Source organism: Dermochelys coriacea, chromosome 1 (genome assembly GCF_009764565.3).
Source record: "Dermochelys coriacea isolate rDerCor1 chromosome 1, rDerCor1.pri.v4, whole genome shotgun sequence".
Lineage (NCBI taxonomy): Eukaryota > Metazoa > Chordata > Testudines > Dermochelyidae > Dermochelys > Dermochelys coriacea.
The window spans coordinates 150,568,493-150,581,855 of NC_050068.2; the positions used below are offsets into that span (position 1 = coordinate 150,568,493).

At 40.6% G+C, this 13,363-nt stretch overlaps 1 protein-coding gene across 1 annotated transcript in view; it reads right to left on the minus strand.

Annotated features, from left to right (window-relative positions):
- Positions 1-13,363, minus strand: part of CFAP47 (cilia and flagella associated protein 47) — a 638,800-nt gene that overhangs the window by 35,462 nt on the left and 589,975 nt on the right. Inside the window, exon 57 of the mRNA XM_043505538.1 lies at positions 11,436-11,531. Within this exon, the coding sequence (XP_043361473.1) occupies positions 11,436-11,531 (96 nt within the window). The remainder of the gene's footprint in view (positions 1-11,435; positions 11,532-13,363) is intronic.

A 13,363-nucleotide genomic window follows, 5' to 3' on the forward strand; every position in this document is an offset into this window, starting at 1 on the left:
CAATAGGTGTCCAAAAGCTGGGCTGCTAAGGAAAACCTGGTGTCTTAGTGGAGAGATGCAATAGATCTCCTGTGCTCCCAAAGCCAAACAGAAAGTAGCAGGTCAATGGTGACAGAGGAGGTAAACTTGGCCTAAGATGATCACACCATTATCCGTCTCTAGTATTACCAACCTAAGGGACAGCTCTCTGCTTATGCAGCACAGAATGAATTTGAAACAGCCAAAGGACTCTCCCCAGTGGCAGTGATGGTTCTGCTGCCTTCTGCAGCTGCCATCTACTGTGCCAGAACCCACTGTGTGGCATAAGGGAAAGCAAAGGCTTCTCAGAGGCAAGAAGGAGACAGAGCATGTGAGGGAAGGGGAGGAGGCAGAGCTAGGCTCTGATACACCCAGTTCTCAACTGGCTTAAGGTTCTTAGGGGATCTTTTCACTTGGGCACAGTGGAAAATGAAGCCCAAATCTATGAAATAAACCAGAGTTCTGGATCACTGAAATAAGTGTCTTGGCCTGGTATCCCCATTTATGTAGCTGTTGTTACAGGAAAATGGTCTCTTACATTTTTAGCCCATGGCTAGTCTTTTTAAATAAGTAATACATAAGTAAAGATGGATCAGCTGTCTCATTGGTTTGATGGAGATATAGCAGCTCAAGGGCATAAAATTATCATTCACTTTAGCAGGGTTCAAAGCTAGCAAGATGGCAAATAAATGACACATTTTTGTGCACTGTCTGAGCAAGACCTTGCTAATTTGCTTCTAAGTCCCCATTCTATTGTCCAATTTGCTGGGCACTCTCCCCAGACAAACTCTGCCTAGCAGTGTGCTTCACTGCCTGCTTGCACGCTGCGAGACAGCATATTTCTCTTGGCAGCCATCTTCCATTGAATTTCTCTAAACCACAAAGTGCAGGTAGAACGACTGTCTCACTGAACAGCTGCAGAAATTTTTCTGGAAAATGCAAACTTGTTGGAGGGCTAAGCTGCTACTATTATTCAGAGCTTTCACCCCAACAGCAACACTTGCATTCTGTGCTGTTTACTGGTTTAACGTGCTTCCATCTTTGCCACTAGAATCAGGATAATTCCTTGACACTGCCTATGAGATTAATCTGCATTTAGTGTGCTAATACAAATCATTTGTTATCTTAGTGCTTGGGAATGTGAACAAGGGATAAGACTTCAAACAGTATTTTTTATTAAAATAAAGATGGATTATTTTTCTATCAAAACCTCACTTGGTTTGGCTGCAATTATAAAGCTGTATGCAGTTGTGATGGCATTGTGTTGGGGTTATATTTATTCACAAGACTGATTCTGGCAGTTTATTCTAAGGTAACAGTGAGCACACCAAAGAAGCAAATGACAGAATGCACAAGAAGTTCTGTGAGTGCTTTTTTTTTTTTTTTTTTTTAAAGAATCTGAAGTGTCAGAGCCAGCAATGTACAAATCAGCCTAAATGCTAGCCATATATTAGGACATCTTTCTTAAGATTTTTAATTCATGTATGAAACATACAATCACAGTTTTCTTCATGTGTAGCTCTTTTTTAGAACAGTCTCCATCTGCTATTACATAGTATCGTAAAACATGACATCAAAAGTAGCGCTAGAAAACAAAACTCCTTTGTCTCATGAGTTCCTGCCTTAAACCCTGCTGCATACCATCACAACCTTTAAATTGTGCCCCCTTAATATCAGCAGTTACTAGTTGCCTATGCCTATATGTGCATGTTTAAAAAAAATAACCAAACAAACAAAAAACACATGCCTTTACAAATTTCACTTATGTGACAGCATGGGCTTTCAGCTACTAGTGTTAAAAAGAATATGCAATCATTTAATTAAAGACAGTATCATAATGCATATTCACAAGGAGGGCCAAATAAAGATTGCATGGGTATCTTTAAATCTATCATTTTCTATACTTCTGAGTGCTCCAGTTAGCAACCTGAATACTGTACTTTTAACATAGTTGGGGTTTTGTGCATGTCTGTTCAATATTATGTAATAACATTTTGAATTAATTGTTTCTCCACTCTTATTCCTGAAAATATGGTCTTGACAAAGGATAAATGTTAACAAGTAGTTCAAAATGATGGTATATCAAAAGGTAATATAGAAAACAGATCTATACTCAATACATGACCCTGTTCGAATTGAAAGTTTTTGCAATGAGGCCATTTATGCCTCCTGATTAGCCTGTGATAATTGCATACATGAACTAAAAGTAAAGCCAATGATCTCTATGATATGGGAAAAAGAAAGCCCAGTTCAGCTCTACAACTACTACTCAGGTCCTTCACTAAAACAGAAATTCACATAGAGTACCATATTAGTGGGCAAAGATGGTGGGTCATGGGATCTATGTGAACAAAAGCATCTTGAAGAGCTCTAGTTACTGTAAGGTAAGTAACCTCTCTTTCTTCTTCAATCATTTGTCCACACAGATCGTACTGTAGGTGAGTGACTAGCAGCTACCCCTCAAGGAAGTGGGTGATTGAGTTCCTACCTAATTAATGACTGCATAACACTATTACATACAAGAAAAAGGGACTCTTCTTCTGGAAACAAGGCCTTTTCCTAGAAAACTCAAAAGCTCTTAATGGCTACTGATATAAGAAAGATGGAGGTCCCTGTCTGGAAAATGATTTGGATCAGTTTGGGTTCCTCTTTTGTGACGGTGTATAGAGACCCAGAGGTTGAAACATCACTGACAAGTCTTCGGACATTGAGGCACTTACTCAGTTCTGGAATTTAATATGTCATGGTCTTCAAAAGGCAGGTCTTCAATAGTTTCCTGAACCTCTTTTGGGATACCTGCTGACTGCAACCATGATGTTAGTCTCATAATCACCACAGTGGGCATAGACCTGGCTGCAGTGTGAGAGGCAACCAATGAGACTTGCAGAGCTATCCTCACCATGAACTGGCCTTTTGAAGCCACCACTCTTACTCAGTCTCTGGTCTACTAAAGAAGTCTCTCAGGGTATGTCTACACTGCAGGTAGATATCCGCAGCTGGACCATGACAGCTGACTTGGGCTCATGGGCTATTGAACTGCTGTGTAGACTTTGGGCTCAGGCTGCAGCCTGAGCTCTGGGACCATCCCACCTAGCAGGGTCATGGAGCCCAGGCTTCAGCCTGAGCCTGAATGTCTGCATCACAATTAATCATCCCCTTAGACTGAACCTCATGATCCTGAATTGGGTTTTTAATTGCAATTTAGACATACCCTCACACAGTTGTAAAATCTTGTGCCATAGCTTAAATACTTGAGATATCACAGACAGAATAGTGTGGCATCTGAAACAGTTTTTAACAGGGCTCAAATAGATTCATAGATACTAAGGTCAGAAGGGACCATTCTGATCATCTATTCCGACCTCCTGCACAGCGCAGGCCACAGAATCTCACCCACCCACTCCTATGAAAAACCTCACCCATGTCTGAGCTATTGAAGTCCTTAAATCATGGTTCAAAGACTTCAAATACCCTGCTGGACTTCATTGGCTTGGCTCTTTCTTGACTGTGAGAAAAAATGGTTGTACACTCTGAAGAATTACCCACTTGTGGGGCCAAAATTAGATGCCACTCACCATAGATTGTGTAGATCTTCAAAATATGATTCCTGTTCTCCTTTCTTATAGAATTTGATCAGCATTAAAATAGTTAACAATGTGGATATTTAAATCATCATCACTAGACATCTGAGTTAACACCTTACTGAGATGAGCAGAGGTATTTCAAACCTCTGTGCTATTTTTTAGCACTGAGATGTTTTAGATAAACATCACTGCATCAGTTACACTCAGTTCGTATTTTGAAGCTTTTTCCACACCTTTAAGGGATATAGAAGTTGGGTGAGCTTCTGTATTGCACCATAGAGGGAAGGAGGACTGTAGTGGTGTTGGAAGGGAAGGAAGGAGCACTGTAGTGATGTGACACAGAAACCCATCTGTGGTTCACTACTTTGTCAGAAACTCTTGTCTGGCGTGACATATTCATTACACCTCACACATTGGTGTCATGATATTTATTTAAAAGGTGATATAATATATCATTTGAAATCTAACACCACACTGGTCATTAATGTGACTGCAAAGTGTTTGTAACACCTTCTTAGGTAAAAATTATAGCTACTCTCTGATATGTCCTGGAAACTGTAAACAGACAAAGGTGACAAAAGAGGTTTCTTCTATATAAAGGAAGAGGAAAGAAAATATGGAGGCAGATGACCTGCCCAGGAAACAGGGTTCTGACCTCCTGCCTCCAGGTCAGCCAGCGGCTAACCTTCCTGCAGCTTTGTAAGCGGGGAGGATAGTATGACCAAAAGTGCATCCCAGTGCTAGAGGGCAAGGGGCTCACTCGTATCAGGTAATGAATTTCATCTGGCTTGATCAATTCAGTGTACTCAGTATGGTTATAATCTGTATATAAAAGGTATGTAAGATATTGGAAAACTAACTCTCTGATCATTAATGTTCTTGCATGATATATACACAGGGTGTGTACAAAAATTATGAATATGTGCTAGTATTATATTCTTAAAATGTGTTTGGCAAATAATGCAGAAGCACAGTCTGCCTCAGACAAAGGATTGTGTATTTGATTCTCTGACAACCCCATCTTCAGGCAAAGACAATGAAGGTCTATTTTTACATATTAGGTAAAGAAACCTATCAAGCCAACAAGTGGGAGAGGAGACAGCATGGCGTCTGTCCCAGCAGGTGAAGGAAGCTTTTATTTATCAAAGTGTTTACTTTCCACAGAATATGTTTCAAAAGTTTACTGGTCTATAAAGACAAGGGGGGGCTGAACCTCAAGTGATAAGCAATTGAATCAACTGACTGTATGTCAATATTACTGTATTACAAAAGTGTATAGAGTGAAGTCTTTTCAGAAAGCTAATGCCACGCTGATGATTAACATCATTGTGAAATTTATGTATTAACACCATATGAGGAAATATGGATACTTCATGATACTATGCTTTAAAGTCTGGCCAATCAGAGAGAAACAGGTTTCCTCCTAGACAGGAGAGAAGGCAGGTATTTATTTACCTGTCTCATATGTAAGTTAAGCATTACGGAATCAAAAGGATGGAAGCCCCATTTATATACAGAGGGAAGGAAAGGCCACAGGAAGAGAAAAACAGGTTGAGGTCATCCTTCCTCTTGAAACAAAGTAGTTGAACTTCTGAAGACATAAGCAGAGACAGAAGCCATCTGTGGCATCCATCACTAGACAGACACAAGGGAACAGAGCTTTTACAAGCTGAGAAAGATGGGTCCTTCTACCAAGGGGGAAGTTGAAGTCTCTGGAAAATGAATATAGGTGAGAAACCCACTTACACAAAGATTTTTCACCCAGGCAGATAAGAGAAGCCAGCATCTTGTACTTCTGTGGAAGGTCCTGACCAAGGGAAAATCACTGGGAAGAAAAATGACTGGTGAAAGAAACCATCTTGAACAAAGCCTATACCTTACTAGATTTATTTTAGACCTTTTACATATGTGTTTTCACTTTTAATTGTTGTAACCATTTCTAACTTTTTATTTCTTTTATTTGGCATCACTTCAAATATGGCCTCTTAATATTTGTTTTATTTTTACTATAAACCAAATCAGAGCTCTGTTTGCAGGGAAGAATAGATTTACCCAGTTACATTAATAAGTGTGACCTGCATGTTGTAATACTGACTATGAGCGTCCCAGGCAGAGAGCTCCAGCAGCAAAGCATTGTAAGGCCACCAGGGTTACAGGATAAGAGGTGACACAACACCTCTCTGGTCTGGCTTTCCCCCCAGAGCCCGTGACAAATCGTTTTAAGCTACTTTTGTGCCCTTCCTATCCTGGGCTGCTCCAAGGGCAGTAGAGGCCCCCAGCATATCTTTAGCCTTGGGGGCCTGTCTAATTTACAGCAGCCTCATGGGCTGTGCTGAGGCCCTGGCACTGCCCAGAATCTCCTTAGCACCCTATACTCCAGCTGTGCTCCCTCATCTCAAGGCTTGTGAAGGGGTCCTCCGAGAATAGTCTTATGGTTGTCCCCTGCAATGCCTGCGCTAGGGGAATCCTCTCCTTGCTGGGATAAGGGCTTTTAGGGCTTGTGTATACCACTCAGGCCCTTTTACCCAGCGTAAAAGGTCTGGATCAGGGGAGAAGACCTCACCCTTCACTTAAAAAAAAAAATCAAAGCTTAAATTCTGGAACACAAAGTGGCGGCATGAGTGGATGTCAGAGTATGCTATATTCTTGTATGCCATTTAGGGCTCAAAGTCATATGATTAGGAGACCTTCTGGGGTCCCATTTAAGACAAACCTTCAAGTTTTTCTAGTTTAATTCAATATTTGAGCCACTATTGTACAAAAATGTTTGTTCTGGGCAAGAATCTTTAAATTAGTTACTGTACACCTACTGTATAGAGATTTGACCTTTGCTTAACTTTTGTGCTTGTATTTGCTACAGCATTCTTAATCTCATTGTAATAGGTTACACTTTCTTTGCCTATTAAAAAAAGTCAATAAAATGTTTTATGTAAAAAAAGCTTCAGAACAACTCAATGCAAAAAAATTGAACATTAATTCAAAACAATAGTTGAGAAATCAAGCCCTCAGAAGTCATTTAGTGCAACATTAAAGTAGAAAGCTCAATTTCAATACTGCCTCTGGTGCCTGTGCCTTCAGATATGGTGTATGTGTGTGTGTGTGTGTGTGTCTCTCTCTCCCCTCCCCCATTAGTGATATAATTACATAATTTAATCTTATAACAGCTACTGCTCACCTAAAATCAGAATATAAACCAGAGGTTAAATAAAAATCTAACATATAGCCACACTTAAAACAAGTGCTGGATCTTATTGTGGCCCTCTGTCTCCAAAGTTTTGCAGAGAAATTCCATCTTCTTTTCTATTTTTGTAGTGCTAAGGTAATTTTCAAATATAGCTAAGTGACTTCGGTGCTTAAGTACCATATTCAAAAGGGAAAATTGACGTTCAGTAAGACTTAGCAGCCTATGTACATAAGTCATATTTGAAAATGGGATCTTGGTTTCAAAGTTATAGGGATGCTTTTGAAAATTTTACCTTTGGACTCCGTAAATAAAGTTTGTCTTTGTATTTCTTTCCCCCTAAATCATGGGGATTGTTATTTTAAACAGTTATAGTAAAATATTAAAGTAGATGGAAGTGTCCAATATTGCTTCCTGCAAACTGTTCTACTCAATACTCAATGAGGGATCCAGACAGAAAACTTTTAAGCCTAGAGGATTTAAAATACATAAAATGAGGCTCCATGAAAGAAATGCAACAATGTAGATACAGTTTTGGAGACTGCACGTAAATTCTGTTCCAATTGTCCTTCCACCTAAAAATATTTTATAAAAATTTGATTTTTTGATATTGGGGATAGTTTCTGGATTTTTTGGCTATATCCAAAGAATGAGCGTGCAGATAATTTGCCATGGCTAATTTAGGTCTAGATATAGAGCTTTGATTCATTATAGGGCAAAAGCACCCTATTTCAACTGAGTTTTGGTTATTAAAATATCACTAAAGGAACAGGGTATTTCTACCTATGCAAGGACATGCTCTGAGTCAGTCTGTCCATCTATAGCAGTTATTAAATGGATTACCATCAGCAGGTTATTCTAATTTATGATTAATGGTATTTTCAGTTTCTAGCCCTATTGAAATCAGGAAATCTAATTTTTTATCAAGAGCCAAAACATACTGAAATAACTGAATACTTGGTTTCTCTGTGTTAGAAACTAGAGAAAGGAGACTAAATTATGTGAAATAATAGCCTCCCCTAAGGAGGATTTGTGTAGTTTAATTGCCCAAAGTACTGTACCTGAGGTGGTTAGTAAGAATTCATAAGACAGTGATGAAATCTACTGCATAGCCTAACTTCAATCTGTGAGGCAATTATATCTTGAATATCTGTTTCCCATAAATTCACATGAGAAGTTTTATATGGATTTGCATGGGACTGCAAGAAAGGTGACTTTTCTGATGTCAAGCCAGTCCATACCTGGTACAGAGGTATATGACAGAGACCTCCAAACAGAGGAAAATAAATAAAATAAGAGAACGGCAATTTGCAACCTCCTTCCCAATAGCTATTAGCTAGAAGGGGAAGCAAAATAGATGTCAAGAAATACCCAAACTGTGAAAAAATTTGGAGGAAACTGAGTGGTTAATCTCACATTTCCTTTTTCCATAGGACCCACTATGGCTATTTCCAGGAGAAGCTGATACAGGCTTTAGTTTGTATTTCTCCAAAGGCTAATTTACTTTGGTTTAATTCCATATAGAGCAGGGGAGGGCAAACTACGGCCTGCGGGCTGGATCTGGCCAATCAGGGTTTTCAATGTGGCCAGCAGGATTGCCAGCCCCGTGGTGCAGTGGGGGCTAAGGCAGGCTCCCTGCCTGCCTTGGCTCTGCACCACTCCCGGAAGCCACCAGCACTACATCCCTGCAGCCCCTGGCGGAGGGGGCAGAGGGCTCCGTGCGCTGCCCTAGCCTGCAGGTATCAGCCCCCCCGACCACAGCTCCCACTGGCCAGGAATGGGGAACTGTGCCCAATAGGAGCTTCGGGGGTGGTACCCACAGGTAAGGGCCACGCGCAGCGGAGCCACCTGCCCCACCCCACACCCAGAAGCCACTGCCGGACATGCTGGCCTCTTCCGGGAGCGGCGTGGGGCCAGGGCAGGCAGTGAGCTTGACTTAGCCCCGCTGAGTGCCACTGCTACCCCAGACCTGCTCGAGGTAAGCGGCATCAGGCCAGAGCCCACACCCCGAACCCCTCCTGCACCCCAACTCCCTGCCCTGGAGCCCCCTAACCCCCGCCTTGATCCCTCTGCTGCACCCCAACCCCCTGCCCTGAGCCCCCTCCTGTACCCCAACCCCTTGTCCCAGCCCTACATTCACGGCCCTGCATACAATTTCCTCACCCAGATATGGTCCTTTGGCCACCCCTGATATAGAGCACTTATGTGAATGTGTATGGTTATATAAATGATAGAGATAGACACACACACATATACAACTGTATGAAACACGAGTCAGAGCAAAAGTTTAAGGTTCATAATCTAATAAAATGCCTTGTACAACTTGAAATTGAAAAGCATAATTTACAACGTGACCTACACAAAGACCCTGTTTCGAAAAAGCATTTAAATGGCTTGAATAAATACAGAAATCTTTCCATCATTTCTGGGATGAGGGATAGACCATTGTTTTTACATTAACATTGAAGCAAAAGATGACACTATCACATTATGAAAGACCTGCAATTATTACTGAAATCCACTAAATTATGAACTCATCCTGAACTAACCACAAGATTGCTCCGTATTGCAAAATAACTTCAAGAAACAAGTTGCTATTAATGTACAAGTCATATATAAATGTTTGTAAAATTTACAAAAGTAAAGGTAATAAATTACTTTCAGATCCTGTATCAGTTAGAAGGCATAAGTATAAATTAAAACATTGCACATAAAGACTTAAAAGTAAATATTTCAGTTATTTCCTGGCAAGTCTAAGTTCTAGTTTCCATATTTCTCTGAAATAGTTGAAAATATCAAACAATGTAGGAAAATACAGAAAATAATAGCTTTCAATGGACAAAGTGCCTTGGGAAAAAAGAAGGGATGAAGGAATATACATGCTTAAATACAACTGAGTGATTGTAAAGGCTATTTCTTGCTTTCTTTAGTGTTACATGAACTAATATAAAGGGGAACTTTCAATTGTTAAATTATTTTACTTCAGGGAATTCTTTTATCCTGCTTTCTCCTTAACTGATCCCTTTAAATGGATAATTTATCAAAAACAGAGCCAGTCTTAAGGTAAAATGGCACCCTGGGCAAACTTGTATTTTGGCACCCCTGGCCCCCATGGGTGCCTCCCATTGCCCGTGAGCTCCCCACCTCCCCTTTGCCCCAACCCCTACACTGTGCCTCCTTCACCCCAACCGCTGCACCCACCTCCTGCACCCATGTGGATTAAACTGACCTTGATGCAGAGCAGCTGGCATTGCTGCTCTCTCTCTCCCTTGAACGCCTCCCGCTCCTCTGCACACTAGTAGTGGGCTGGGGTGGGGGGGGGAGCAAGGAGCCATGTCAGGGCTGCCTGCATCCAGGTCACTTTCCCCACCTGGGCTGCACAAGGGGAGGACAGGTGAGCATCAGCCCTGGTGTGGAAAGTCACCTGGATGAACAGAGTTCTTATTGTTGCTCCTCACTTCTCCCCTCACAGCCCCTAGGGAGGCATGGAGGAACATCGGTGGGGGGGCAGCAGTATCTGTGAGTTACTGCTCCCCCTCCCGTTTTTCCTCTGCCAGGAGGAAGCAGGGAGAAATCTGGGTGCCCCGCAATGTGGTGCTCCCCTGCCAGCCAGGAGAAGCTTATGAATATACCAGCAGTGTTCACCTCTGCACTTCCACATGGTGCCCACTTGATCATGGCACCCTTGGGCAGTCGCCTGGGTGGCCCACCGCTAATGCCGGCCCTGTCTAAAAAATGCCTTTTTTCATTGAAGTTTCTTCTTCTTCTCCCTTACGCTATATTAGGGAAACCCTATGTTGTTGCAAGAGAAATACATTAAACTAATAATTTTTCATGCACATGAAGAAGGAACTGCTTTTCAGATATACAGATCTGTATTTATTCCACACACATTTTATGTTACTAATTTGGGAATCTAAACAGGTTGTTTGGGTTCAGTTTTTGTTTTTCGGGTTTTGGGGTTTTTTTTTTTTAATACCTTCAGTTTACATTTTAATAGGAGATCTACCAGCTAGATGCTTTTTCCACCTACTTTTAGGTCACATATCTTTGTATAATGCTATTACTAATCTTCACAGACTTAAAATGTAACCTTGTCCATTTGGCTCAAACATAGGATAGCTTGGTTTACCTTAAATGAATTTATCCTCATACATTAAAAACACTTGCTTCATGTGAACAATACGACACTATTTTTCAAGGGATCTTACACTCATTTTTTTGGTTAGTTAGCCACATTCTAGAAAAAAATGCAGTGACCTCTTGTTTCTTTTACATATCAACAACAACATTTGTAGCCTTCCTTCCTAAAATGGGATAATCAAATGCCATGCTTCATGGTGTAATACGATTATTACAGGGTAAGGAAGGAATGTCTGTTTCTGCAACAAACAGCACTGCACAACTCACAAGCCCCAGTTTCAGAGATAGGTGTAATTCTTTCCTATGAAGTATAAGGTGTTGGCCACTAGCTCACTGATTTAGGATGAATTCCTAGTCCCAGTGAAGTCAAACTCAATATATCATAGTGCAAACTTCTCAAACTTTTAAAATTTTGTTTATATACACAATGTAACTTCCTATATATTTCAAAGTCTGTAAAAGATGACAGCTTGTAGTACCACATAGCATATAAACAGGAAGCCACATACCTTGTGTCTGCTTCAGTGGAAGATAGAAAGCAAACTCCTTACTGCTGGAGCGATGCAGGACAGATTCACTGAAAGGACGTATGGTTTGTTCCTGATCTAATGGGGAAAAAAGGGAGAAAAAAATTCTTACACTTCAGTGTCACATTCAAGGAGTGAAATTCACTGGAATTGAAATGTGATCAAATGAGTTCTCTAATGAAAGAGCTTCACAAATGAATGTTCTTCAAAGTGTACTTTGAAACAGGAGCTGACATTTTTGAAGGGTCTTCCAGTGTTTTAATCACTTTCCTTAATATGCTGAATGTAATTGTAGATTTAAACATGGAAATCCTGTTAAATATCTTTACAATAAAATAGACAAGATGGATGAGGTACTATTTTTATTGGGCCAATTACAGAAGTTGGTCCAATAGAAGATATTACCTCACCCATCTTGTATCTCTAATATCCTTTGACCAACATGGCTACAACAACGCTGCATTTACAATAAGATACATATTTCCATTTTTTTTTAAATCAAAGGTTAAAAGTGAAAATCTTCTCAGTTACAAAGGTACTCAATGCACAAAAGAAATTGCCTATGATCCAAACATTAATCTACTACTCCTATCACTCACAATATCACACTCCTTATTGCATGCTACCATATTCTGGATATAAATATTTGAAGACCAAGGCAACTAGGTGGATAAAGAAATAAAACAGGTAATAGTGTAAAACATGTAAGCCCTGACAAGAGCAAGTGAGTTGGAGCTAGCAAAATTGCAACATGAGGAAGAGATGCTGTAGAGGTTAGACAATGAGAAGATGCTGTTGCTGTGACAAGTAGCAACTGGATCAAGTGTACAGGCTCTCATCAGTTAGTAGTTCATAAAGAAAAGGAAAAGTTGCATCCGATGAAGTGAGCTGTAGCTCACGAAAGCTTATGCTCAAATAAATTTGTTAGTCTCTAAGGTGCCACAAGTACTCCTTTTCTTTTTGCGAATACAGACTAACACGGCTGCTACTCTGAAACTAGTTCATAAAGATCCTGCATATTTAAATCATTGTTACTATTTTCAGATGCAGTGACAGATTTCTATTTACATTTAATCCTGAAAACATTTATACCCAGGCAGGGTAGCTGGACAATTTATGGGCATGTAACCAATAGAATCAACCTACCTGACCAGGAAGGCCTGTGGTGCATTTACAGGCCTGGACATGGTGCAGAGTCATGATCTGATTTAGGTAGCTAAATTACTGAGAGAGAGGGTATTTTGGATAAATGAACAATCATATTGTAGGAAGTGCAGTCTAGTGGCTAGAGCACTGGACTGGGACTCAGGGAACCTGGGTTCTCATCCCAGCTCTGCTACCAGCCTGCTGAGTGACCTCAGGCAAATCACTTCCCCGCTCTGTGCCTTAGTTTCCTAACGTGGATAATGATGCTTACCTCCTTTGTAATGTACTTTGGGAGCTACAGATGAAGAGTGCTATATAAGAGCTAGGTATTATTAAAACTATTTCTGAGGCATGCACTGAAGACTTGTAAGTCTAATCACGCGCCTGGAATCTGAGTCTCTGCAAGAAGACACAGCATCAGCAGATTGGTACCTAGTTAACAGAGGTGATACTTAAAAGGAAGTAGCAGAAAAACCTGGGGGTAGGGAGGTAATTCTAAGAACCTGAGCCAAATGCTCAGGTGCTAAGTGAATGTGACGTGTGTGGACACTCACATTGAGAAGGATGAAATGACCTGCCAAGGACAAGATGATGTTATACAGCCACTGTCTTAAGTTACCTTGAAGGTTACTATGGAGCGTGATGTGGTCATTGTGGAATCAGAAGCCAAGCCTGAGCACTATTACTTAATGAAAATCTATGTGACTTACTCTACATTCTGAATTAATTTTATTTATTGTTTATATTACCATAAGACCCAAAAT